Below are 26,876 nucleotides of genomic sequence, written 5' to 3' on the forward strand. Positions count from 1 at the left end.
AAAAGGTTATTATTTAGTTCTGTTTTGGAGGCTGAAAGTTCAAATAAGGTAGCCTTATCTGTTTGGCCTCTGGTGAGGGCCTCCTTGGCCATAGCACAACATGGAAGAAAAGAAGAAAAGGAAATGACTGTGTACAGGAAGCGATCACATGGTGAGACAGGAAGCCAGAGGCATTCAAGGATCAGGATCTCATACTGACCCACTCTCATAGTAACCACTCTCTTAACTAACCAGGGTCCCTAAAGAACAAAATCCCTCTGAGGACAGATGCTCTCTCAGCCTCACCTCCTGAAGTTTCCAATACTTCAATATAGCCATACAAGGGACCATGTTTCCAGCATAGAAATCTTTGGGGAACAAAGCATATCCAAACTACAGTGCATTATTTCATTGGCATCTCAAAATGATCCCCATTTTATGTCCCAGGGAACCAGGAAACTGAGTCATTAGTAAATTACTTTCCCCAGGTCCCAACGAGACTAAAACAGGAAACAAGCTCTAGATTTCTAGATTTCTGTTTTCTATTTCAGTTCTCTTTCCTGTAACAGGGAGCATCTCTAATTGAAGCCTCGCTGTATAAAAATAGAAAATGGAAACAGGCGAGGGGCTGGGGAGCCTAACCTGCAGGACTACAGCTCTGTGCCCCATGTTAGAAGACAAGTTAGCAAGGACAGATAGATCAACAGGAGCCTGGGTCACCAAGCTTAGGGCAACAGGCAGAGGTGAGGTGACCAACTCACCCGTTTGCCCCTGCCTGTCCACCTTAGAATAGATCCTGTGTCCTGGGAAGCCCCTCTGTTTCAGACAGACCAGAGCATTCGTAACCCTGGGGCGAGCAGAAGCTCTGGCTTCCAGAAAGAAGTTCCAGGTTTCAGAATGAACTGAGTCATGTGAAAGCCTCTGTGGCCTTCTGCGTGCCTTCACCCTCTTTAGATCTTTTAGATCTAAAATTGTCCCCAAAGTGGAAAGTGATTGAATCATGGGGAATGTTATGTTTTCAGTGGATTCTTCCACTAATGAGTTCAGTGGCTGAATGTGCTGTTAGGCAGTGGGGCTGATTAGAAACTGGGGGGGCACCCCTCTCTCTCTCTCTCTCTCTCTCTCTCTCTCTCTCTCTCTCACACACACACACACACACACACACACACACCTACAAAGAGTTGAGTTCCTTTTCCTCCACCATGCTCCTCTCCCATCCTCTTTCTGCCTTGGAGCCAGATGACCATGGACTGAAATTATGAGCCACTCCTTTCAGTTGTGGGTATTGAGTATTTTGTCCCAGTGATGGGAAAGTAGCTAAGACACTCACTTAGATGTGGCGTGAAAATGGAGTGGTTCATTAGTACCAGCCTCTTCTATCTATTGAATCTTTTGAAATTCCCTACTTTTGTCAAGAGGATATGTATCATGATTACCTAACACTACTGCATAGTGCAGTCAGGAAGGTCAATGAGATTGTGTCTATAAGACTACTTATAAACAGTACTTATAAACATGAGCCACCATAGTGCTATTGTTTTATAATGAAATGGCCCTTTTTTGTCAATTGCAAAATAGACAGGGCTCAGTGACCGGGACCCTTACTCAGTGGGGAGTCCTTGTTTTGTAATATTTTTAAGACTTCCAGGAAAATCATTCTGCTTTTAGATTTTCTCATATAAAATTTTTTACTACCCTAGATTCATGGTCATTTTGTTGTCTACCAAACAGCCAGACAGCAAAACTACAAAACTGAAGTTCATGACATCTGGTTTGCTCTTCAAACAAGAACTCATTTCTAAAATTGCACTTGAGTTATATAATGAAATGGAAATAAATAAATACATTCATGAAAAGACTAGTGAAACTGGAAGCTGACAACAGATATGGCTTTACTTAGGCCACTGAGAAATACTGGGAAATATAAAGAAATGAGACCCTTGATTGCTGGAAACTGTATTAACTTTGTGTCGCCTGGGAGGATTTGTATAAAGAATTGGACTGGAAATGTAATGCTATTGCATCTGTCTCATACATAACCAGAGACACACAGAAAGAGCTCTTACTTCCCCTGCCCATTCCCTAAAAAGAAAAAGGAAAGGAAGGGAAGGAGCAAGAAGCGAGTGGTCTACAGAAAGGGCACCATCTGTCTTGGGTGCCAGAGGTGAGCTCAGGCAGGCAGCATGATTCAGAACACTTGGAATGGGCCCCATTGGCCGGAGACAGCTGTGTGGACCAGCTCTGACTTCACAGAACACTCACAGGCTATCTATAACACGTACATAGCTTCTAAAAAAATCTGACTGCTTCACACACTCATGCTCATTTTGCAAAAATAACAGAAAAAATACAAAAAGAAGTCCGGAGCCCTAAGCAAGTAGCATTGGCGGCCACACTGTAATGCGAAGGTAGTGACAGCCACCACCTCCATGTGGACAAGAGCTCTGCCGTTTAAATTATACTTATATGACTCAACACCACTGCGTTAATTTGCAAATAGTGTCTTTGTTCCCTTTATAACATAGAAAATTGTCATCGCCTTTAGGAAAAGAAATTTTTCTCAAGCGGCAAAGGGCCAGCTAACACTTTTATACACATTCAGCACTCAAATAACTTTGGGAGCTACTATTGCTGCCAAAACCCTTTCAGAACATGGAAAATGAGGTCTAGTGCCAGGCCAATTAGTCAGTTAGTGAGACACCTGCTCCTCTTTCCCGTCACTTGCTTGCCAGGGGCAGTACACTGGCAAGGTCCTGGCAACTGGAGCTCGGCTATGGGCTATCCAGAGAGTGGGGCAGACAACTTCAGTCACACAGGACACACACGCGCACATGTGTGCGCACACACACACACACACAACTAGAATGAAGCACACTGATCTCGGTAGGAGGCAAAGAACTCCAGATGAAGGAAACAGCAGAACCCAAGGGGGTCTCAAATGTTAGTAGCAAGTGACACAGGGGAGCAGAGTGAGAACTCGCCACAAGTGCCAGTCTGCTGCTGAGACCCACCCGCTCGACACACTGCCTACCTCCAAAGGGCCTGCAATGGGAATTTCTCGGCCCTTGTAAGGTTCTCAGAGCTCCAGTTACTTGATAAGTAAGAGAAAGAAGAAGAGGAAGAAGATAGGAATGAATCTTTATTCAGCAATAATCAAGGCATTTTCTTAAGAGTTTTGTCTGTATTAAAAAAACAGAGAGATGGCAAAAGAAGAGCTGGGATTTTCTTGCTGCATTTTGTTTTGTGATACCAGCGATCAAACCCAGGGCCTCGCCCATTCTAGGCAAGGTCCACCTCAAAGAGCTAAACTCTCCACCCCAGAGCTGCTGTTTTCTGAGTGGAACCCACACCACGCCCTGCCAAACACAGCTGACCTTCGAAGTAAGGAAGAGAAGATATAGGGAGAAAGAGCTGCCTCTGGCCCTCTTATTCTTTAATAAGCACCATGAGATGCTTAGACAGCATGGTCTGGTTAAATGGAATGAATAAAACCTCATAAAGTGAGAACTGTTATTTTTTCCATTTTCCATATTAAAAAGCCTGAGAACTAAAGGATGAAATTATTGTTGTTGTCAGGATCAGTCGAACCAGGTGGGACAATGTTGGAGAGCCCAACAAATGCTCCCTGACAGTCCCCTCCGCTTAAGTACCTTCAAAGCAGGCAACTGTGCACACCGGCCAGCTCTGCCACTAAGTTCACTAGTGTGAATGTGCAAAATGCACATGCACTTTCTACCCACAACTGCACCTCCAGGAATTTAATAGACAATTGGGTGTGCATGTTTGCAGTCTGTACAGGAACAACACTCATTTCCATCAACAGACAGCTAGTTCAAGTTCATTACCAGTTAGCACAGTTCATTACCAGTTAGTTCATTACTGGTTACACACATCCGGTGGTGTGTCTAAAGCTGGCTTGTCATGGCACTGAGGGCACATGGCTTAGCAAGTGGGTAGCACCTTGGGGAGAAGAAACCTACCCTTGCCACTAAGCGGCATCAGCCCCAAGTGGGACACTGCCCTGTAGCCTTGCAGTGAGTTCCCACAGCACAAAACAAGGAAAGAGGGACGGGTAGGTACACAAAGCACATGCCTAGACCACGTCCAGAAAGAAATACAGGAACCTTATAACCACAGTGGGGTCTGAGAAGTGGACCTGGAAAACCAGAGAGGGGGGTGGGAGAGTAGCTATTATAAAGCTTTTCCTTATATTTGCATTTTCACATGTGCCTATGAACTCAGCATAACTCTAAAACATAAAATTTAAAATTTAAATGTAAACATTTGGGGAATGAATAGATACATAAAAGGACATACCTTCCATGAATAATCATTAAAAGCTAGGAGCGTGGAAACTGTGTAGTAACGAGTGCAAATGTTTAGATTATAATGTCAACGAAAGAGTAAAATATCAAAAGGTTTGTACGGGGTGATTACAGCCACAATAAGAAGAAAATTCATTTCTCTTGGCAACTAGAACGAGGGCCTACTTCTGATGGGAAGATGGTCCAGTGTGCCCTGTGGGGCAGAAGCCGAGCCCTTCTCCAATCCCCAAGGAAAGTGTCTGTCATTTCTGCTTTGCCTCCTGGTGACACATTAGAGCGAATGGATTTGTTTCAATAGGGCCGCATAAAAGGGCAGGAGGCCACTGAGTCTTGGTCATCTCGCGACACACAAGAAAGTGAAGAAAGGTCAAAATACTATAGTGAACTGTTAAGGAGTCATATTAGCGAGAAGTTCCCCAATTTCATTTTCATTTCTTGATCTTGGGTGATGTCATTTCTTTCTTTTTGGGATTGGGGGTTGAACCTAGGGCCTTCACACTAAATTACATCCCCAGCCTTTTTTCATTTTTTTTTATTTTGAGCCAGTCTCACTAAATTGTCCAGACTGCTTTTGAACATGTGATCCTCCTGCCTCAGTCAACCAAGTAGCTGGGATCATAGGGCATGTGCTGCCATGACTGACTGCTGCTACACTTTTTAAAAATCAATGTTTGTATGCATTTGTAAGGAAGCAATGGGAGGCAACTCTGTCGTGGCTCTGGGCGGCAGACAGAGACCTTGCAGAAGAGCAATAGTAGAGATTACTAACCACGCCTCCATCTTTCTCAGATGCCCGGGGTTCTTAGGTTCTTCCTACCATTGCGTCCAAGCCCTTCCCTTCTGGGGCCATGACAATGGGGCCTGAGCTGTGGGAGAGAAAAGGGGGAGCTTAGGGAGCAAGACTGCGGAGGGGCATCGTCAAAGCAGAAACAGATCTTCTGCCATTTCAGGGGAAATATTTTACCTAAGAAGACACTTCAGATAACAAATGCTGCCAGAGAAAATGAGGTCGACCCCATTTCCGGATTAAGTCCATTCAACAGAGCAGAGAACTAGGCATGTGTAAGGATGATTTCCTCCTCAAACAGCAGATGGTGTAGTCACAGTTGAAACCTAAGCTGGAGGATCACAAAGAGCTGGCGACATGTTATAAGCCCCATTGGCAGCCCTTTTACCGCTATTCCTGAAGCCTCCCCACCAGCACCCCCACCTGCTGTGCTGAGAACTGAACCCAGGGTCCTTTCCTTCTGACTCCTGCTCATGCGCCATCCCAAGGTCTGGAATGTAGGATTCACTGTCCACACCTGAACCTAAGCCTGCTGCTTGGACAGAGCGTGACTTCCCTTGTAACTTAAGCCCCGTAAGCCTCAGGGTCTCCATCAATAAAGTGCGACTGATAACAATTTCTACCCTTTGAGGTCATTGTGAGTGTTATATAAGGTAATGGATCTAAGAAGGCCAGCTGATGCTTATTCAGAAAATATAGAAAAATCTCCACAATAAACATAGCTAAAATACACAATTTTTGGACATCACATAATTTTACAGCATTAGCAATTCAGATGTTGCTAATAAATTTAAAACTATATATTGTCTCATTTTTATTTTATTACTATATGTACTTCTAAATAGAATCTAACAAAGGAAAATAGGGCAATTTTACTCCTCTGTTACTCAAGGACCATTTAAAAAGTAAAAAACTAAAAAAATCTTTGAAGGGGAACTCGCTAAAAAGGAGTGTAACACTACTTTCTTGAAGTCACTTTTCAAAATACAGCAATGCTGCAGGCTACAGACTAAATTAAATGCAAAACTCATCAATAGCACCCAAAAAAATCCTTAAAGTGTAATCTGAGTACAGCTAGTCTTCCTGTACCCTCAAAGGACTTGTTTTAAGACCTCCCAGTGGATACCCAAGAGCACAAATAGTACCAAACTCTATACTTACAGTTTTTCCTACACTTACCTATGAGAAAGTTTAATTTATGAATTAGGCACAGTGAGAAATGAACAATAAATGATAATAAATAGAATAATTATAACAATATGGTCTAATGAAAGTTATTTAAAACTTTTGACTTGTTTACTTTCTGGAATTTTCCATTTAATATTTTCAAATCAGAGTTGGTCTTGGATAACTGAAACCACAGAAAGGAAACTCGCAGATAAAGGGGTACTACTGTATTTCCTCCCGTCCTTGGACTTTTCTAGGTAAAAGTATTTTTTCTAAGCTTACCTTTATTTCTATTATATTGAATAAGTACCATGACAGTAAATAATAAACTGCTATGCATCATCATTACTATTATAAGTTTGTGTTAATCAACTGTAAGTGAATATTCCAAACAAGACACAAATTAATGTCGGAACCAGGTCACAGGCCCATGGGGTTGCAACCAAGTCCCCTTCAGTCATGAGCCACAGTCCTCCCTTAATCACTCTGCCCCTCTCCTCCACCAAGCACATATTTAGTCTTTGGGCTGCAAAGGATCACTTGAGAAAATCCAGACAAGAAGCTCACAGTCTACAATGCATCCAGCTCCAGGCTGACCTCTTCCTAACTCTGAGCCTTTACCTGCTTTCTTTTGACTTCCACCCACAAATCTAATGCTTCCATTAGTAAGGGAAGTAATACATAAGACCCAACCCTCTCTGAATGAGAACTACCTCATTCCCCATCCGTTTCTTCTTACAAATCAAATACATCAAATTGTATCAACTCCTCATGAAATACATCTTGACTCTCTCAACAGCCTGGTTAAACTTCTCTGTTGCAAATTTCTGTGTGTATTCCCAAGTGGATACACTAGTCTATCCCCTAAACTGTTCAATGCACAAAGGAACTCCTCTTATGTGCAGGTACTACTTCTATTATTGTTGTGGCTTGTGTTTAGATGTCCTCCAAAGCCTCATGTTGTCATAGGTGGGGCTTTTTCAGAGGGGGATGGATCTAGAGTGTGTAATGCTAGGATTGATTCATGGTGCAATGCTAGGATCAAGGGCACGAGGATTAAAGGTGTGAGTGCTACCCGCCCTAAGTAGCCTGGATAAGATATAAGGGATAGAAAAAGCTATGGTCCCTCCATTGCTTGCTTGTTTTTGCTGTCTTCTGCCTGCCATGAACTGTTTCTCCTCTGTGATGTCCCTCTGCTAAGCCACCCCGCCTCGGAGCCAGCTGATTATGGACTGAAACTTCTAAAACTGTGAGCTAAGTAAACCTTTCCTCCTTTTACTTGTGGGTGTTGGGTATTTTGTCTCAGCAACAAAAGAAAAGTAACTAAGACAACCTAAATTTATACACATTTTCTTGTCTGTGTGTCTGTTTTGAGAGGGGGTGTTTATTTAGGAATCTTCATCCCACTCCTGGCATATACTGTGCGTTCCCTTATGGTTGGGATTAACGTGATATAAATAAATTTCCCTTTAAATTTTCCAGAAACCATCCTAACATTTTAAAAGTCAGCATCCTTAGATTCCTCATGGTCAAAGAAAAAAGAACTACATGCATCTTACTACAAAGTATTTTTTAAATAAGTCACAAATCTTTGCAAAGAGGAAACTTCTGAAAAATATGCAGTCAAAACAAAGATCATTTTTGATCTTCAAAATATAGCCTAGGTAGGTGTCTTGGAGTGGAAAACTGTAAGAAAATAGATCAGGTTCCGTACCAAACCACTCGGGTATATTTTAAATAGAAAAGTTTTAACTAATTATTTGATAATCATAAGCCAAGGTGAGAGCTTCAGTATGAGTGAGCTTTAAAGATGCTTTATTTTATGTCTACCATTGTTACCCAGAACAAAGCAGGTATTTTGGGATTAAGCTTTTTTCAGGATGCCAGAGACACTCCTGTAAGTAAAGATCTCCCAGTTCTCTACCTACACACAGCCGACACCTGTGCTCTTGTAAGGAGGTGTGGGATTGGTGTGTATCAGTGAATTCATAAATGCCAAAATACAAATTCACGTTTCCCTCTCATTTTCCCCTGAAAAGAACAAACTAGTATAATTATGATTTTACAGGCATAATTATGAAACAGAAGTGTTTCGTGGTTCATTGTCTGTGAGGGATCACTGATATTCTATGAATTAACCGAGCACTCGGGAGGCTGAGGCAGGAGGATTGCGAGTTTGAGGTCAGCCTAGGCTAGAGTGAGACCTTGTCTCAAAAACAAGGAAAATACACATTTTTATATCCTGTAAGTATCAGGGTTTGTTCAAAGACCCTAATGGAAAAGGAAATCGAGGGCCATGGTAGTCAAAGGCGTGGCTAAGCCAGCCCAGTACAGAGAGTCCATCAGGGTCTGGCGGTCCAGGGGCCCATGTCTCTCTGCGTTCTTACTCAGCCTTTCACTGTGACTTGAGACAGGAAAAAAAAGGAGACAAACAGCTAAAGTAAAAAGAATGTGAGACCATTTTAATATTCTTGCTGAAAACTCTAGATCCGAGATCAGGTTGGAAGAGGCAAAAGGGAGAATTCCTGTAAAATAAAGCTGCACTAAAAACTATGAGTCTAATGTTCAACAAACCAACTAGCAGTCAAAATCCTCAAAGACTGGTGAAAGCAAAACACTTTACTCAATTTACATCAATTTTTCACTGGTGTCAACAATTTATGGGATTGGTTCCGCCATCTGCCTCGCAAGCACAAGGACCCGAGTTCGATCCCCAGTACCAAAAAAAACAAAAAACAAAAACAATTTATGGGATTAGGGATTCCCAGCAGCAAGCGGGTGCCATTAAAGGAAGAGAAATGAACATCTGCTTTTTCAGTAACTAAGTTTGGTTGTAATATTCAGTTTGAATAGAAAATAACAGGGGTGCATAAAAGTCTCACGTACTTTTTTTTTTTGGTACCAGGGATGGAACTCAGGGCTTGCCCAGCAGGCGCGGTGCCACTGAGCTAAATCCCCAGCCCTCATGTACTTCTTAATGAATGAAGGAAAACTTCATTCACTGTGTTTGTTATGCAATATTTCAGTAGCTTCTGTTAAACTAGCCTTTTGACCTAACTAGCTGAAAATATTTTTATCTTCGTCCAAAATTTTACCTGATTATTAAAACTTTAATTCTTGAGACCAAACACTGCTCAGGTAATAGAAATCACAAAATATATTGGTGATTCTTAAGATTCTGATTGCTTTATCAGCACTTTTTAAAAATATAGCACTTTATTATGTATTTTTCAATTTATTTGTTATTTTTTTATTTTTTGGTACTAGGAATTGAACTCAGGACCTTGTGCTTTCGAGGCAGGCGGCAGCACCACTGAGCTAAATCCCCAATTTATCAGCATTCTTAACAGAGATTCTATAATTTGAAGAGTATTGTGGGCTGGGGATATAGCTCAGTGGGCTGAGGATATAGCTAACTCTTACCTGGCATGCATGAGACTTTGGGTTTTATCTCCAGCACAACCAAAAATAAAATACAATAAAATGAAATGAGCATTGTCTTTGGGTAACACAGCCAATGTAGTCATTGTGCAAAATATTTCTGGAACCAATCTTTTGGAAATGCCTTCAGAGCCAGGTCACAAGGCTTGCAAGAAAATCACTTGAATTATTTGAAAGTCGTGCCTCACTTGTAACCACTCATGATGTCATCCAGTTTGATCATCATCCAATCATCAGGGTTGGTAACTACTTGGCCATTTCCAAAAACCAAATTCATACTCAAAGAAGAAAAAATTACTCTTACTGAAGTAGTTTCCCAAAGACTCAGGCAATTCTTGGCAGGCTCTTTCAGGGACACAGTCTTAGCAGAAGGGAGAAAACTCCAGCCCAGCAGAGATCTCACCAGGTCCATAGTGTGGTGAGGGCCCAGGGCTGACTGCTGGTCCCAGATGGTGCCCAAGGGCCATCCCACCCACTGGACAGTCCAAGCATCAGTGGCTTCCGGCTGATGGACCTAGCTAAGCATGTCAGGCCTTCTAGAGCACCTTCACTTCAAACCAGGGCCGTGGGTACTGACAGCAAACACTCTAGCCTCGGTCAACCTGGTTTAAACCCAGCTCTAAGACCTTCTAGCTGGGTGAACTTGAGCAGTTCACCTGTTACTCCCTATGCTATTGAATAGTCTGTTGCTAATTACAGATATCACTCTGACTAAATATGCTCTGGCCAGTCTCTTTTTTTTTTTTTTTTGGTACCAGGGATTGAACTCGGGTCCTTGCGCTTGCACAGCAGGTGGCGAAACCACTGAGCTAAATCCCCAGCCCTGGCAAGTCTCTTTCTATCCCACAGGTCAACAAAGGACACAAAGCCTAAAAGTCATGTGCACAGGCTCTAAAGTCAGAAGACCCCGGGTCGAGTCTCAGCTCTTCTACTTGGTAGCAACTGACCTTAGGCCAGCTGATGCTACTGCTTTTTTTCATCTGTAGCCTGTGGCTACTGTAATAACATCTTTTTCCAGTGCTGGTGCTTAACTGAGATGAGATAAATTATGTACTTGCATCATTGTTCTGGGGAGGGGGACTTACTGGGGTCTTCCGGGGGCCTTCACACTGAGCCACATCCCTTTTCTTTTGTTTTTTCTTTGACAGAGTCTTGCTAAGTTGCACATACTGGGCTCAAATTTGAAATCCTCTTGCTTCAGCTTCCAGGGTGCTAGAATTTAACACCATTCTTAACACACTGAAGTATCAGTTAGGAAACTGATAGCTATAATTTTTTTGGTTTGGATATCTGAGGAAATTTGATGAATAAGGCCCACTACCTATCCTCAAGTGGCTCCAAAGGGCCCAGTGCAGTTGGAGAGTGACAGCCCCAGAAACCATGTTATGTGCAATAGGGTCCGGTAGCAGATGGCGGCACACGCTTCTACATGTATGAAGCCAAGTGGGGAGCTGCCCTGTGCACTGCTGTGGGGAGCAGGGGGTGGGAAAGGCCTCTGAGAAAGATGCTCTTCACACTGCGTTGCTGAGGAGTAGGATTTCCCACATGGTGGAAACAGCAAACCCCAAGAAGTTTAAGCCAGCGAGCGGCTCTGAGGAGGGGAAGTTGGGTGGTGGTCCTGAGCTTGGGAGACACCTCCGACATCAGAGGCGGTGGCCCGGCCCCTGGGGTGGCGAGGCTTATCCCGGGGAGCCCAGGTTTGCACCTCAGCTTAGGAGCTTCCTAGGGGATCTTGGGAAAAGTACTTTCCTCTCAGTTTACAGTGTCTTTTCTGTAAAAAGGGAGCAAGATTGCACCTCTGTCATAAGCTACCAGGAATACTTCGCAAATTAATGTTGTCAAATGCCTAGCACTGTGGCTAGCACAATCAAATGTTTAACAAATTTCGCTGTTAATTTCCATCATCTGAGCACAGATAGCAAAACTATAAAAGGCAGAAAGCAGGGGGCCCTGCAGGGAGGAATGGCAGAAGCAGACACGGCACAGACCCCTGCTACCAGATGTTTAGGGCAAGGCTGGAAACCTGAACCTGGAGGGGGAACTGAGGGTCCCAAAGTGTGGGGAACCAGGCAGATGCCAAAGGTTGAAACCTCCCAGAACAGAGTGGGGTCTCACTCGGGATAATCCCTGGCACACCAGCTCTGGTGCCACACATCACAGTGCTGTGCCCCAGTAACCTAAGTCTGAAACTAATACCCCAAGTCACAATCAGCTTTGACCGGGCTTCTCTCTGTTTGGGAAGATGGTGGGCTAACACAGAGGAAAAGTCTGAGCAAGATGATCTTTTCAACAATAACAGTATCGTTGGAAGCATTTATTTTCATGTACTGTATCTCAAGTTTTGGGATACCTAATAAAAACTGCACCTCTTTAGGCCGAGGATTTAGCTCAGTGGTTTCACCACTTGCTGTGCAAGCACAAGGACCTGAGTTCGATCCCCGGTACCAAAAAAAAAAAAAAATTGCACCTCTTTAATCCACCAATCTTTACTAAGATACAAGCAAAAACTATAATCATAAGCTCAAATAAGCCTGTGCTTTCCTCTAGGAGTGCAACAGTTGTATTTCAGTTGAAGAATTTGGGGAAATCCCACTGTGACCTTGAAGTTTAATAATTAAATAATACCAGGGCCACGGATTTAGCTCACAGGTTCTGCAGCCTGCCTCGCACACACAAGGTCCCGAGTTTGATCCCCAATACCAAACAAAACAAAATAAAACAAAAAACAAATATACCATCGTTTGCTTTCATCACTGAATTTTATAGAATATTTACTTGCTGGGGAAAGAACTGAATAAGCCTGACGACATGAGTAGTTTCAGATCCATCAAGGAGGTGGTTATTTTAACTGATGAATGTCCTTTATAAGCTGCTTTTGCAATTAATACTTAATCCAATCTTGCTTTACTATAACCTCTAAAAACTTGTCATCCAAAAGTAAAAGATCAGCAGCAGCCTGGTTGCACTCAGTGTTATACTGCCCTCATGTGGTAAATACAGAAAAGTTCACCTTTAAGATTTTTTTTCCTTTCAGCTTCTTGTTAAAGCTGTTTATCTGTGCTTTACACGTCCTTGTAAGCTTCCGTGCATACCTCTCCTTCGTGGTCATAACTCCTACGTGGTGGTGTACACCTGTAATCCCACCACTCTGGGAAGTGGAGGCAGCAGGGTCACAAGTTCAAACACGTCCTGGGCAATTTAACAAAAAAACAAAGTCTAGGGACACAGCTCAGTGGCAAAAGCCTAGGGTGCAATGCCCAGTACTGCAAAAACACACACATATATACATACATACTGCTGCATGGCCAGTCCTAAGGAAGGTGCGGAGAAAACGGAGTGGGAAACGAAGGTGGGAGCAGGCACCAATCCCCTTCCGCAGAACAAGGACCCTGTGGGCAAGCTGGGCTTTTGTGAATGTGTAGGGCCTGCAAAGATGGGGGTGCTGACCCACTAGATGGCTGCACACTCCCTGAGTATGCCGCTGCTGCACTGATGCTGTGAAACATGTAAATTTCGGTATCGCATTACTTATTGCAAATTTGTTTTTCATTTGTATTTCCCAAGAAACTGGGTAACTACAGAATTTCTTCTCACTCAGACTTTATGAAACAGTGAGAAAAATATGCATTTGAATTGCTACAAAACACAAGTTGAGCATTCATTATGTATTGCAAACATGTACTAACAAAAAAACCCATAAAAAACCAAACAGATATAAACAAAAAGGAAATGAAAAATAACATAAATTGAAGAGGTACATTTAATATACAATCTATTTACAAAGGAAATGAGTAAAAATGTATCAAGGACTAAAGGAAACAGAAATGCCAGCCACATGTATTTATACAGCAAATGTGCGTAACACCTTTAAAGCAATTGAGAGTCAAATACTAAGACTATTACCTCAGGAATAAGTTTTAGAATGCTCAACCATATATGATTAAAACAATGACTATCTTAATAAAAAATTATAATCTTATCCTCTTTGAAAATCAAGTAACTGGAGGCCAAGTAAACCATTTAAAAGATTTTAAAGATTCTTAAATTAGGAAGTCATAATTGCTCAAGAAAATCACTGAAGTGCATATTCAGCTTTCAGTGATACTAACATACAGGGGATGGGGGCGGGGGGGGGGGTCCATCCACCTAACTCTCTGCAATAGCCAGTTATCTGCAGGATCTTCCAAAGCCAGAAACTGGTATTCTTAAGAGTCTTCCTCAAGCTGGCGAGATATCTCTCAGTCCACAATATCATTCAACCTCACTTAACAGAAGATGAGATCCTTTGAAAGGCAGCAAAAGGCAGGCCAGTGTTATTTCTGCATCTTTCCTTCCAAGTGTAGACACAGCTTTGTGACCTTGGCCAACGACTTCTGTGCATAGCAGTTCTCCCCTTAGATCACTGTCCCTCTGCCTGTGAAATGTGATGTCCAAACTGCAATAAAGCAAATGTTAGCACAGAAATTACTGGAATGTAAAAACAGAATGACAAGACTACATCAGATGACCCCTTGAGGTTTAATTCATTCAACGACCAATAGTGATTTGAGAATTAGCTGTGTCAGCTCAGAGTCAAGGACCCACAAGCAAGCAAGACAGCAGCCACACAAACTGAGCTCCCCGTCAGCTACCACTTGAGGCCCTGTAGCCAGCATGACACCAGGTGCTATAATATCACTGAGAAAGAGTATGTTCCACCTAAGTGAATTTCTTGGAATAACAGAGGGTTTTTAGACATTCTAGAATTTTAATAAACCAAGTTCTAGTCTCTGCTTATTCCTCAGAGGAAGGATTATGTGCACCACGAGGTTCATTTTCCTTGTGTAGAAAACAAAGAATATTCTTTTTCCTTTTTTAGAAGGATAAGTAAAAAGATCATAAGATAAGTAAAAAGAAGCACTTTGCAAGTTATACATTAGTACTCAAATGTTAGAAATGCTGATTTTAGAAACATGTGCATTTTTGGTGGTAACAGTTCTAAAGCAAACTCCACACTTTTTTGCATACAGTTAAATGAGTATCACTTTCCGAATCAATATACTAAACCTCAGATACAGGATACACACACAACGCACAACCCTTAGAGCCCGTGCACACTGGAATGGAAGTGGGATGATTTCTCCCGCCATGCTATGCTCGTTGAGTGGTTGTGTGCACTGCAGTTGTCCCAACTCTGCTTCTGCTGGTGTCTGTCACTCCTCAGTGCTACCCACCCGACTTTAGACATCACCGCCCTTCCAAGGGCTTAACTAAATTATGAGATGTGAAAAATCACCCTCCAAACTCTGTCCTTTTAAGCACCCAGATCATTAAAGATACCTATGACTCCAAAGCAGAGTTAACATTCCATTCAACTAAATAATCCCAAGTCTTTATATGTGACTGTGAAAAATACTGACGTAGTCCCGTTTGATACAGTTAGGTTGACTTTATTGCAAAGTTCTTTCTTGATCCTCTCAGTTTCAGACATCCAGTTTATACCAGAGACAACAACATCAAATTAGCACCTCTCTAGGATGAACCATTATAAGCGTATGCACAGGTATTTTTCAAATCAAGTGTTTTAGTTCATTATCAGCTAAAAGTGAAAATGAGCATGTAAAATTGACACAGAAAGATTACTGTAGTCTCAACAATTTATCCTGCATAATTACTTCAAGAGAACTTGAATGTAAAACTATATCATGAAAAGCACAATTGAGAAAAACTTCAAAGTTAATTTTATATCACTGTAGCTCACCCTTGAAGTTTCTGGACTAGAAAATGGAGAAGACTCCCAAGATCTATTTTCTTTGTCAAAGGAATCATCTGCTTGAAATGCAAATTTCTGCTTAAGTGCCTGTGATATTACAGACACTGGATCCCACTCTGAACTCTGTCTTTTCCTCTTATGAATGGGTCTACCATCAGGCGACCTGTTTTTTTTAACAAAACATTGAATAAATTAAAACTTTGATGTAACTTTAGCTCCTTGTTGACAAGCATAGCAAGAATACAAGCATAATATAACATAATCAGTCTTCAAGAGATTTCTGCCAGGAAATAAGGTATCTGACAGGTACAATGATTTTAGAAACAGAAAACCAAGAAACCATGAGGGTTGGGGCTCTACCAGAACCTTGCTCTGATTTAGACATCCTTGAATACTACTATGCTGAAAAGTCTCTATTTTTAATTTTCTAATTTTCCAGGGGGTAGAAAATTTTAAAGAAATATTTAAGAACTTCCAAAATAACTAGAAATCACGAGAAGAAAACCATACTGTTTATCTGGTTATTCATTTGGTCCTCACTGAATGCTTATTCATCATACTATTCAAAACAGCAAGCGATTTAAAACTTATAAATTATTTCTGGAATTTTTTATTTAATATTTCCAGACTATAGTTGACCATGGGTAACTAAAACCACAGAAAACAAAACAGTGGACAAAGCGAACTATAGTACTCCTAATGTTCTACAAAGGAGAGAAATATAATTACAATATCAAAAAACAATGAAAGATGTTTCAAAATTATAGAAGTATGGCAATAGAAGAAATAGCCAAAAAGAATTGAGAATCATTTATGTCTGCAAAGGGTATTTAGGAGTATGGAGGAGTAAGAAAGTATCTTTGTCAGCTTTCATACACATAATTTTTTGAAAACAGCATTCACAAAATTTCAGTTTATTTGTCAAATTATAACCACATACCGCTTGACAGCACGAAGCTTAACCTTATTCAGATCCTTTAGAACATCTAACATGTTCGGAACATCTTTATTTCTCCAGCTTTTTGAATGACGACTATAATTCATCTTACTAGCTCCTGGGTGCTGCTTTTTCATTTCAGTAGCTGGATTATCTGAGTCACCAACTGTAGGCTCTGATTGTAAGGGAAGAAAATGTGAAGGCTGGAAAGGAGGAAACTGAGGAGGAAGCGGTGGTGGTGGTGGAGGAGGAGGAGGAGGAGGAGGAGGAGGAGGAGGAGGAGGAGGAGGAGGAGGAGGCAGTGAGCTCAGATTTGGTTCCACACATGGTTGAGCTGCCCCTGATGAGGGAATTTGTCCTGCACCGCTGGGCACATCATTTAAATTCGAAGAGCCTAAAAACAAAGTCATTTGTTGAAAAAAAAAAAAATGCCAAATTTGAGCATCATATATAACACTAAGAACCAGAACAGAACAATTTCTATAATGCTGCTGAAATAGTGATATGCTAGCCAGCAAGGATAAATAATCCTATCTGCTTAATTATTTGTGTCAAGCCAAACTGTAAACTCATTTTAATCTAATTAGAAATTCTCAGTGTAGGCCCTAATAGAGAGGAAAATCCAATGTCTTAGTCATTTTCTCATCACTGGGACATAATTCCCACATAATAGCCACAACTTAAAAGGAGGGGAGGTTTATTCTGGCTCACTTTTTTTTAGCAGTTTCAGTCCACATTTGGCAGGCTCGAACATAGAAACTGCAAGCTGGAAGGGCCTGCCTTGGAGGACAGCTGCTCTCCTCATGGCTGCTGCCAGCAACTCCCCCTCTTGTGGCCAAACCCCATCTCCTAACTACAGTGTCCCCCTGCTTTAATCACCTTTCAAAAGCTCCATCTCGGAGTACACGAGGCCTTTGAGGGGACATCCAGATACTGTATAAACTGTAGCATGAATTGTTTTGTTTTGTTTTGTTTTGTTTTTGGTACCGGGGATCGAACTCGGGACCTTCTGCTTGCGAGGCAGGTGGCAGAACCACTGAGCTAAATCCTCGGCCCTGTATCATGTATTTTAGTGAAAATGAGGCATTTTTTGAGTAATTCATGTAAAATTTGAACCTCATTCTCCATTTTAAAAAGCTAAAACATGGTCAACAATTTGTAGTTAAATACTCAAACTGCTGCATCTACTCTCAAATGACACTAGACAAACAAGCATATTATTTTCTATGCAAAAGTTTAAGATGGGAATAAAGTATTTAACTTTTTCACAACAGATTTGCTCCTGGAAAACTGTGGTTAAACATGCTTAAGGAAAAAATTGTGTATATTATTATGTACTTAAATAAATCATTACATATTATATAATTTATGTTTTAAATATATACTGTATATTACTTGCATCAGTTACATGTGTATGTATTACAGATTATATAATTTTTTCACATATTTACACATAGCTCATGACCAAATCTGTTGTGAAAAGTGTTCAGTCCCTATGTTGCTTAAAATTTTATGTTTAAAGCAAGTTACATCTGTACAAATGTAAGAAAGTATCAACTGGAAACTATTATTCACTTAAATTAGTGGAAGTGTAGTAGCAATTAAAAACTACAAAGATATGAGGCCTCAAACCTATTTTCTTTTTTCTTCCCCTTCGATTACCATTGTTTTTCTGAAAAGCTAGAAAAGCTTACTTAGAAGACTTTTTTAAAGACTTTTTAATACTACAAAAATACAATTTGTAGTAATGGCTCTTCTTTATGCCAAAGCTATCACCTTCACTATAAATGTATCTTGACTTATTCTGAAAAAACATCAAACACAATCATTTTAAGTGCCCAACATCCTTGTATGATACATTTACTGCTGTGCATAGCTCTTACTCTGCTGCACTGACTTAAATACCAGATGAGTGTCCTCTAGCTGAAACAGAAATCCAGTACATCACTTACCAGAGTTTGTGCCACTTTTCTGTTCCTGCATTTCCACAATTGCAGCAATCTGGGAGCGAAGAAGACTTAGCTCATTTTCAAGGGCAGCTATTTTTTTAATTGCAGCTACATCTACAGGGAGATCATTTTTCACTGGTTTGTTCTGCCTTTGAGCAGATGACGGTGGATTCCAAACTCTTTGTAAAGAATGAAATGTTTTAATTTTCTCCTCTTCTTCATTTTTCCACACGCTACTTCTATAGGTGGAAGAGGGACAGAGAAAGAGGAAAATTTGCAGTCAGAAAAGAAATAAACTCTTTCATAAAAAAACAAAAGACAAAATAAACTCAGAAAAACTCCCTTTGTCTGTCTGTTTAGACTCAGAGGACAAACACACATCTTATTTAACTTTGGATTCTCAACATACAGAACAGAATGTGGCCTCCAACAGATAGATGGCCATGAGAGCCAAGGAATGAGAGAACAAGCCTTGCCCTCAGACTATAAGACAAAAATACTCCAATTACCCTATCATTGTTCTACCCATTAACTTTAAATACAGTATAAGTTTATTTAGAAATTATACATAAGGAACTAAAAGGCTTTACATTCAGGATTATGTTAACTGGTGGTAAGTTTCTGGTCGTCTAACCTTTTGAAAATTGATAAATCAGTGTGACATATAATAGATTTAGTCAGAACATTTGAATAGTTGACACTCACTGTACTTACAGCATATACTGACTATAACAACACAGAAGTTAGCGCTCCCTAGGAGTGACAGCCAACGGTTGAAAGGCAGCTGTCCTTCAGCGTGCATGGGGGACTGGTTCCAGGTTGGTTCCCATCCTAACAGGAAATCCAAGAATGCTCAAATCCCTTATATAAAATGGTGCTGCACTGGCATTTAACCTGCACATATCCATCACCTCTAGATTTCTTGTAATTCCTCATACAATGCTTATTCACGTGGATTCAGGACAGTACTTGGGGCACAAAAAAATTCAAGTTCTGCTCTTTGAAACTTCTGGAACCTTTTTTCCAAATATTTCTGATCCACAGTTGGTTAAATCTATGAATGTGGAGCCCATGGATATAGAATCCATACAGAATTCTCAGAGATACAGATGCCCAACTGTATACTTAACATCACTGTTTAGTGCACAGTAAACCCTATGTACATTTTGACTAAATACATAAAATAAATGCAGCATTTACAGTATTTCATAGAACAGCAATGTTTAATTTCTAGTATAGAACACAGAATGACAATAATGACTCTGATGCCCCCTTTAACTCACTGCCCTCATGCCTGGTGTTAGGTTTAAATGTCTAGTAAGAAAAACTGGCTTAAAAATGAGAAAGTCACCCTTATTAGGAAGATATTAGTAGGACACAGCACATACAGAGACAGAGAGAACAATACAACTCAAGCAATATGAACAAACTTCAACACATGCAGGAATTCAGGTTACAGCCCATATCCCACTTCCCAAGATAACCATAACAATTACCGAAATCTAAGACAACTGGCTTCTTCATCATTTGCCACAGACAAAATATCAGCAAAAGATGGAACTATAGGTCCACAAGTATCAGACTCTATAGAGTTCAAGGGCGGGATCAACTAAAAGTAAAAAAGAAAACAAGTCAGAGCCCTGCAAGAAGTTGAGGGAAAACAAGTGCCAAGTGCCCCATGCCCCATGGCATTAAATAAGTTAATAATCCAAAAGAGAGAAGAAAAAGAATATTCAGTAGAAAAATATGCATCTGTTAGCAAGAAAAAATAACTGATGAAAATGTTACCCTATATTCTACACACGTACCAATATTCTCTCCCCTGGTTAATCTTATCTATTACAAAACAGAAATAAAACTAAAACAAACAAGCTCTTTGTGTGTTCCTTGCACCTGTTCACCTTTAAATATAATTATTTAAAGAAACCAAAAAGTGTGAAGTGCCTTGTTTCCAGGGGTAAACTAAAGGTTCTCAGCTTGCAGGAAACATTTCTTGCTTTGTTGTTAGCTATCCTATCTCCCTAGAGTACCCAGGATTAACCTACAAACAGCTTAAACAACGCATGGTGACTGACTTACTTCAAAATTAGGTCTTCGACAGGGTTCTAAAGGAAGCATTTTTCCAATAATGCGGACAATACTCCGATGTGATCCATAGTCCTTATTGTTCCAACTCAGCAAAATCTATTTAAAAATAAGGCTTCATTTAAAATATACTTCATTTAAACATGTTTATGTATCTAAAAAGGAGATGTAAAAGATACAATAACATTCATTTTTTAAAGAAAATACAGAACCACATAAAGTATCTTCTTCAAAGAATTAAGATTTTTAAATATTTATCTTTTTTAAAACCATGAAGTTGTAGGGTTTAGCTCAATGGTAGAGCACTTGTCTAGCATGCACAGGCCCTTGGTTCAAACTCCACCATTGCAAAAAAAAAAAAAGAAGAAGAAGAAAAAGCGAACATATAGGGCCGGGGATTTAGCTCAGTGGTTCCACGCCTGCCTCGCAAGCACAAGGTCCCAAGTTCAATTAAAAAAAAAAAAAAGAAAGAAATGAAAAAAAAAAAAAAGTGAACATATATACATTCTTGGATGATCTTTTAAGAAAGCAACACACTCCATTTTCTTTTTTCCTGATAATGTCCATATCTTGAGGAACTTTGTTCAGAAAAAATGCCTTCCTTCCCTTTAAAATTCCATCTTTTGACCAAAAACTGACATTCTCAGCTAGATCTGGTGATATATAGACCTTAATGCCAGCATTCTGGAAGGCTGAGGCAAAAGAATCACAAGCTTTGAGAGCAAATTAACAAGACTGCATCTCAAAGTAAAAAATTTTTAGTAAGGGCTGGGGATGTAAATCAATGAAAAAGCCTTGGGTTCAAGCCCCAGTAACCACCCCCCCACCCCCCAAAAAAACTTGACAATTTCAGCTAGCCATGGTGGCACATGCGTGTAGTCCCAGCTATTCAGAAGTCTAAAGTGGGAGGATCACTTGAGCCAGGAGTTCATGATGAGCCTGGGGAACATAGTAAGACCCTGTTTCAAAAAAAATAAAAACAGGGCCAGGATTTAGCTCAGTGGCACCGTGCGTGCCTCACAAGCACAAGGTCCCAAGTTCGATCCCCAGTAACAAAAAAATAAAAAAATAAAAATAAAACCTGACAATTTCAATGTATCATGCGATGAAGCAATACGGAATACTTCTGCAATTTCCTTTAAAGAAATAAAAAGCAGAATAAATAAATGAAGTATAAGACAACTCAGAGTTATTTACATACAGTGGAATATATATGCTGGAAGTCAGTTCTTGAAAAAGTATTAGAAGCGAAATGTGCCATATAACCTGAATACTACTCAATCCTTTAGTTTGGTATGGTTGGGATCCTAAATGTCCACCTACAAAGCTCCTTGTGTTGAAGGCTCTTCCCTCTCTTCCTCCAGCTGCCATTCTCCACTATGCCTTTCTACCATGAAGCCAATGACCATGAACTGAAACTGCCAAAATCATGAGACCCAGAATATCTTTTCTTCTGTAAAATGTTTATATCAAGTATTTTGTCACAGCAACAGAAAACTACCTAACACATTAGTACTCCTCATATTAGTGTAAACTATTTCTACAAGAATCTCCCTCCCCGCAAAACATGACAAGATATTTATTTTTTGCAGAGATTTTAACACAAAAAGATCTCTCTCTTTTGCAAAGTATTTAAAATTGGACTTTTCATTTTTCCTAAGATACTATAATAAGTACAAATTTTACTATGTGAAACAGATACAGAGATCATTCTATTAGCATCTTCATGAAAAGATTCAATAAGTAGTAAGTACTTCAGGTGAGCCAACAGATTCACAGTTCTAAAGCTCAGGAGAAAAACCAGGATTATGAAAAACAGACTTGGGATGCATTAAGCTACAGAACACATGATACTGTATAGGTAAAAACTGAAGGGCTGGGGATGTAGCTCAGTGGCACCGAGCCTGGCAAGCAAGCGAAAGGTCCTGAGTTCAATCCCTGGTACGAAACGGGGGGGTGGGGGGGCACATTGAAGCCATAGAACTAGATAAGGCTAGAAAACAAAGATTTGAAAGTCACCAGCACATAGAATCCTCCTGCACGAAGTCATGCCATTACTCTGCTTTCAAACGGCCATACTTCTATATTTGTCTGATCAAATCCAAACACTTGAGTCCTAAATTGAATGATTTCACCAACCAACCTCACAATCTTTCATCAGTTCTGCCAGCCCAGTCTCCGCAACACACCCCAAGCATTGCACATTCATCCTTCAAACACTCCTTAAGGTCCTGCGCTGCTTTGTCCCATTCTCTCTCTCCAACTTAATTTCCCACTACTCACTAATAAGAACACATGCTCTTCTAGGTCAATCAGTTTTCTTAATTGTCTCAAAAATAGGCCAATAAGCCATGCATTCACTAGTGTGCTTAGTAGGCCCTGATCTATCCAACTCCAGCCCCAATGCTCAATGCTGGTTCAGTTTTCACCTATGTTTGACTATGTGATTCACATTCCTCCACAAATTTGATCGTTTCCACTATCTAAGTTCAGTTATAAACTAGCCTTTTTTAAATTTCTGAGACAGTGTCTTACTCTGTAGCCCAATCTGGCCTGGAACTCGTGATCCTCCTGCCTCAGCCTCTCAAGTGCTGGGATTATAGCCACACTTGGCTCTACACACTAGTTTTCTGTTTTTTGGTACAGGGGATCAAACTCAGGACTTTGCGCTTGTGAGGCAGGAGGTGGCACCACTGAGCTAAATCCCCAGCCCTACACTAGTTTTGATGAGTACCACATGATTACATGTGACTTCATTTCATTTGCAGTTTTCTCTCCTCCAATATAAACTCTTCCATTTGAATCCTAGTGGGCAGTATTTCTCAACCATGGGCATACCAGTATTACCTCAGACACTCTTCAAAAAAAAAATATATAAGCCACATGCGTAAATTAAATATTCTAGTGGCCACATATGAAACTAGAGACAAATGATGCTGGGCATGGTGGCACACACCTGTAATCCCAGCCCTCAGGAGGCAGAGCCAAGAGCACTGTCACGAGTTCGAGGCCAACCTGGGCTACCTAGTGAGTTCAAGACCAGCCTGAACTGCATAGCAAGACCTTGTCTCAAAACCCCCCCCCCCAAAAACCCAGATATTTGAAGTACTTAAAAGTGGTATGGGGCCAGAAGCTACCATGTTGGTTAATGAAATCTAGACAAAAATGGCCCCAGACCAGTTAACACCAGGATCTTTAGAATCCTGAGTATTTAAAGTATCTCATACTTTGATTCATTTAATTCCTCTACTATGAGCTAGAGAAAAAAAAATCAGAAAATGACAATATTAAGAAAAACTATAAATCCATGCCGACTTCTGCTGGGTCCTCAGAGGGATTCTGCAATCCCTTCATGACATCTGCTCATACTATGTCATGAAAAACTATCCCCAACTTGTCCCCAGTGTCACTACTTTTGTTACCTCTGAGGAACCTTGCTTCTGCTCTGAGAAAACCAAATCCTTCAATTTGACATACTTCAGTTTCATTTCTGTCTGCTCAAAATCTCTCTCCTACCTGTCTTTTACCTATTCTTTAAAATACAACTGTCTCCCTTCTCCGCAAGGCTTAGATTCCCTGTCCAAGTACCTTCTTCAGCATAGTATTGTTCAATCATCTGCTCTCATTTGTATCTTAAATTCTTCCCCCAGAGCTTGCAAACATGCTGAAGTTACCTAATTTTAAAAGGGAAAAAAAATTCCATCCTGCTGCCTCTTTGAGTTGATGGCCTCTTTTCTCAAGCAAAGTTTTCTCAAACTTCGAAAGAAGACTGCTGATGCCACTTCCCTTCCTCACATTCTTTGTTGTTGTTTTTTTGGTACCAGGGATCGAACTCAGGACCTTGTGCTTGGGAGGCAGGTGGTGGCGCCACTGAGCTAAATCCCCAGCCCCTTTCCTCACATTCTTAAACTACTCCAATTTGGTCAGTCCAAGTCCATCTATAGAAATTCATAAAAGTACCAATAATCCAATAATGATAAGCAAATCTTCAACTGCTATTCAGCACTCGTCTCCAGCCTATTACTGGAATTTAACATGCTTCAATAACATCTAGTGACATTTCCCATTATGTCATCAACGTCCATGGCTTCAAATACCAAAACAATGCATACAACTACCAAATCCAAATCTCTTTTTCCCCTAGCCTCTATAACCGTATATCCAACTGTCTGCCAGGAATTTGTTTATATATTCCAACACCACCTCTGGCTCACCTTATCTTCCTACTCAAATTCACTGCTCATAATGAGTTGCCTATAGTAACAGCATCATCACTCTTCAATTTACTCTGGTTTAAAATCTGAGCATTATGTTTGACCGCTCTTCTAATCTACCTCACCAAATAGATAACTTGCTCATTTTGTAAGTACACATACTATTTTGTGTCTTTCTTACAGTCAATCTGTTATATGTTTCTTGTTTCTCTCATATTTTAAACTTCATGAGTACAAAAACCAAGCATGGCTCCTTTATTATCTGCAGAACCAAGAATACTGCCTTATATCTACATAAATAGATAAAACTGTACTTGTTTATAATTCTCAGGCCCAAATCAACCTCTCTCCCTTATTTATTTTGGATTTGTTGCGTGTAAGTCACAGTTCTATGTTCAAACATCAAATCTGTTCATAAATTACCTTAAAGTTTTATTTATCTATATAATCAATTTATTTCTGTGAAGGTCACATCAATATTTTGATTCTGCTTCCTTTTTATCTTCTGTTGGCATTAGATGGAGGTGAACAGATTAATAATCTTAGCCACCCACACTTTTTTGTGCAGTACTGGGGACTGAATCCAGGGCCTCTGCACTGAGCTACATTCCCAGCCCTTTCTTATTTTTTGAGACAGGGTCTCGCTAAGGTACTAAATTGTCCAAGATGGGCTCCAACTTGCCATTCTCCTGCTTTGGGGCCCTGGAGTCCTAGGATTACAGGCTTGTGCCACCAACACTATGCTTTATCTCCGCCCTCCCCTTCTTGACTCAGATTATCAAAGCTATACTAATGAGAGCTAACCTTTGTCTCACCTGAAGATAAGTAACAATTGGGCCTTAGATGTATATAAATCATCTTTAAAATGAGACCCAAGAAAAAAGCAGATTCATCCAAAACCATTAAAAAACATTTACCTGGTCTATGGGAACACCAAAATACGCCAGCATTTCTCTTAAGATATTCAACAGGAGAGACATTGGTGAAGCAAATTTAGGGAAACATCATCAGTTTCTTCGTACCTTTGAGGAAAATTTTTGAAAATATTACTCCTGACATATAAATTGTATTACTAAATCTAGAAGAGATCTTCCATTACTCATTACACCATCAACTAATTTCCCCTGGCTGGCATTACTGTGAAGGAAACAAAGAAAAAGCGGCGGGAGGGAGAGGGCGTGGTAAGGAAACTAATTGGTCTTTTAAATTATATTAAGATCTTCTAGGATAACTGAGTCTACAAAAAAAGCCTGCCATGGAGGGTTCAAGTTAATGTGCGACAGCGAGGCTCACGGACCTGAAAGCTCTAGGCAGATTTTTAGGTGAGAGGTCGGTTTAGCAGACCCTGGAAAGAAAACAAAGGTCTAGGGCCGGGAATTTAGCTCAGTGCTTTCGCCGCCTGCTGCACAAGCGCAACAACCCGAGTTCTATCCCTGGTACCAAAAAAAAAAAAGAAAAAGAAAAGAGGGGTCTGACTCAAAGCTTTAACGAAAGGAACGGTAGCTCTTCTCAAGAACAGGGCGGAGTACCATCTCTCAGTGCTCCTTTTAAAGGCAAGGATGGACATGAACCCGATAGGTGACACAACTCTTGTCACCCAGCTGGTAACAGGATGAGACCAAAGCCCAGTCGTGTCACTCGCTTCCTCGGGGGGTCGCCAAACCCAGCACGATAGCCTTGCTCACCTCCTCCAGGACCGAGCCTCGGGCAACCACGGATCAGGAAGCGGAGGGCGTTATAGAAGCGAGTCTCCAAATCCGCACCCTCGAGTGAAAACTTTCAGCGTGCGCCAGTGCTGACGAGGAAGCGTACAGAAGTCAACTCTGAGCCGGCCGGCGCACCTGGGCCTGAGTCACAGGAGGTAACGACGGCTCCAGCGAATGGCCTGGGCCGCCCGGGGCTCGACCCTGGAGCACAGCACTCAGCCTGGGTGACGCAGGGGGAAGCGCAGCCCGACGTCCTGCGCAGACTCTGCCAGCCTTGCAGCCTCTGGAGGGGCTCACCACTTCCACGTTCCTGGATGGAAAATTAAACTCCGCGGGCCGTGACTCAAGCCCGATCTCATTGGACACAACTGAACATTGCTCCTTCTGATTGGGCGTCGGATGACGTCAGGCTAGTTATGTCAATTCCCATAGGCCTTGGAAACGGGCCTCTCCCTCTAACGGGCGGGCTTCCCGCGAGGCAGCCAATAGATGCCAAAAGGAAGCTGATGGGCGGGACAGGCAGGGACGCCGAAG

General features: G+C 41.0%; 1 protein-coding gene across 1 annotated transcript; it reads right to left on the minus strand.

Moving 5' to 3' along the window:
- Positions 1–12,442: 12,442 nt before the first annotated feature.
- Mtfr2 (mitochondrial fission regulator 2) lies at positions 12,443–26,673 on the minus strand. Its single transcript, XM_004871489.3, has 8 exons — positions 26,322–26,673; positions 25,554–25,658; positions 20,417–20,521; positions 19,834–19,946; positions 18,341–18,576; positions 16,392–16,782; positions 15,440–15,614; positions 12,443–14,134 (listed from the first exon to the last, which is right to left on the minus strand). Exons 2-8 carry the CDS (start codon positions 25,614–25,616, stop codon positions 14,099–14,101), a joined length of 1,119 nt encoding a protein of 372 aa, XP_004871546.2. The 5' UTR covers positions 25,617–25,658; positions 26,322–26,673; the 3' UTR covers positions 12,443–14,098.
- Positions 26,674–26,876: the final 203 nt, after the last annotated feature.

The sequence above is a fragment of the Heterocephalus glaber genome, unplaced genomic scaffold, assembly GCF_053883595.1.
Source record: "Heterocephalus glaber isolate CG9 unplaced genomic scaffold, H.glaber_assembly_v1.0 deba00001550, whole genome shotgun sequence".
NCBI lineage: Eukaryota > Metazoa > Chordata > Mammalia > Rodentia > Bathyergidae > Heterocephalus > Heterocephalus glaber.

Coding starts and splice junctions, on each gene's coding strand:
- Mtfr2 (XM_004871489.3), bottom strand. CDS start 25,616: ATGTCTCTCCTGTTGAATATCTTAAGAGAAATGCTGGCGTATTTTGGT. Junction 20,522..25,553: donor TTGGTGTTCCCATAGACCAG/GTAAATGTTTTT, acceptor ATTTTTAAATAG/ATTTTGCTGAGTTGGAACAA. Junction 18,577..19,833: donor GCCAGTTGTCTTAGATTTCG/GTAATTGTTATG, acceptor TTCCACCTATAG/AAGTAGCGTGTGGAAAAATG.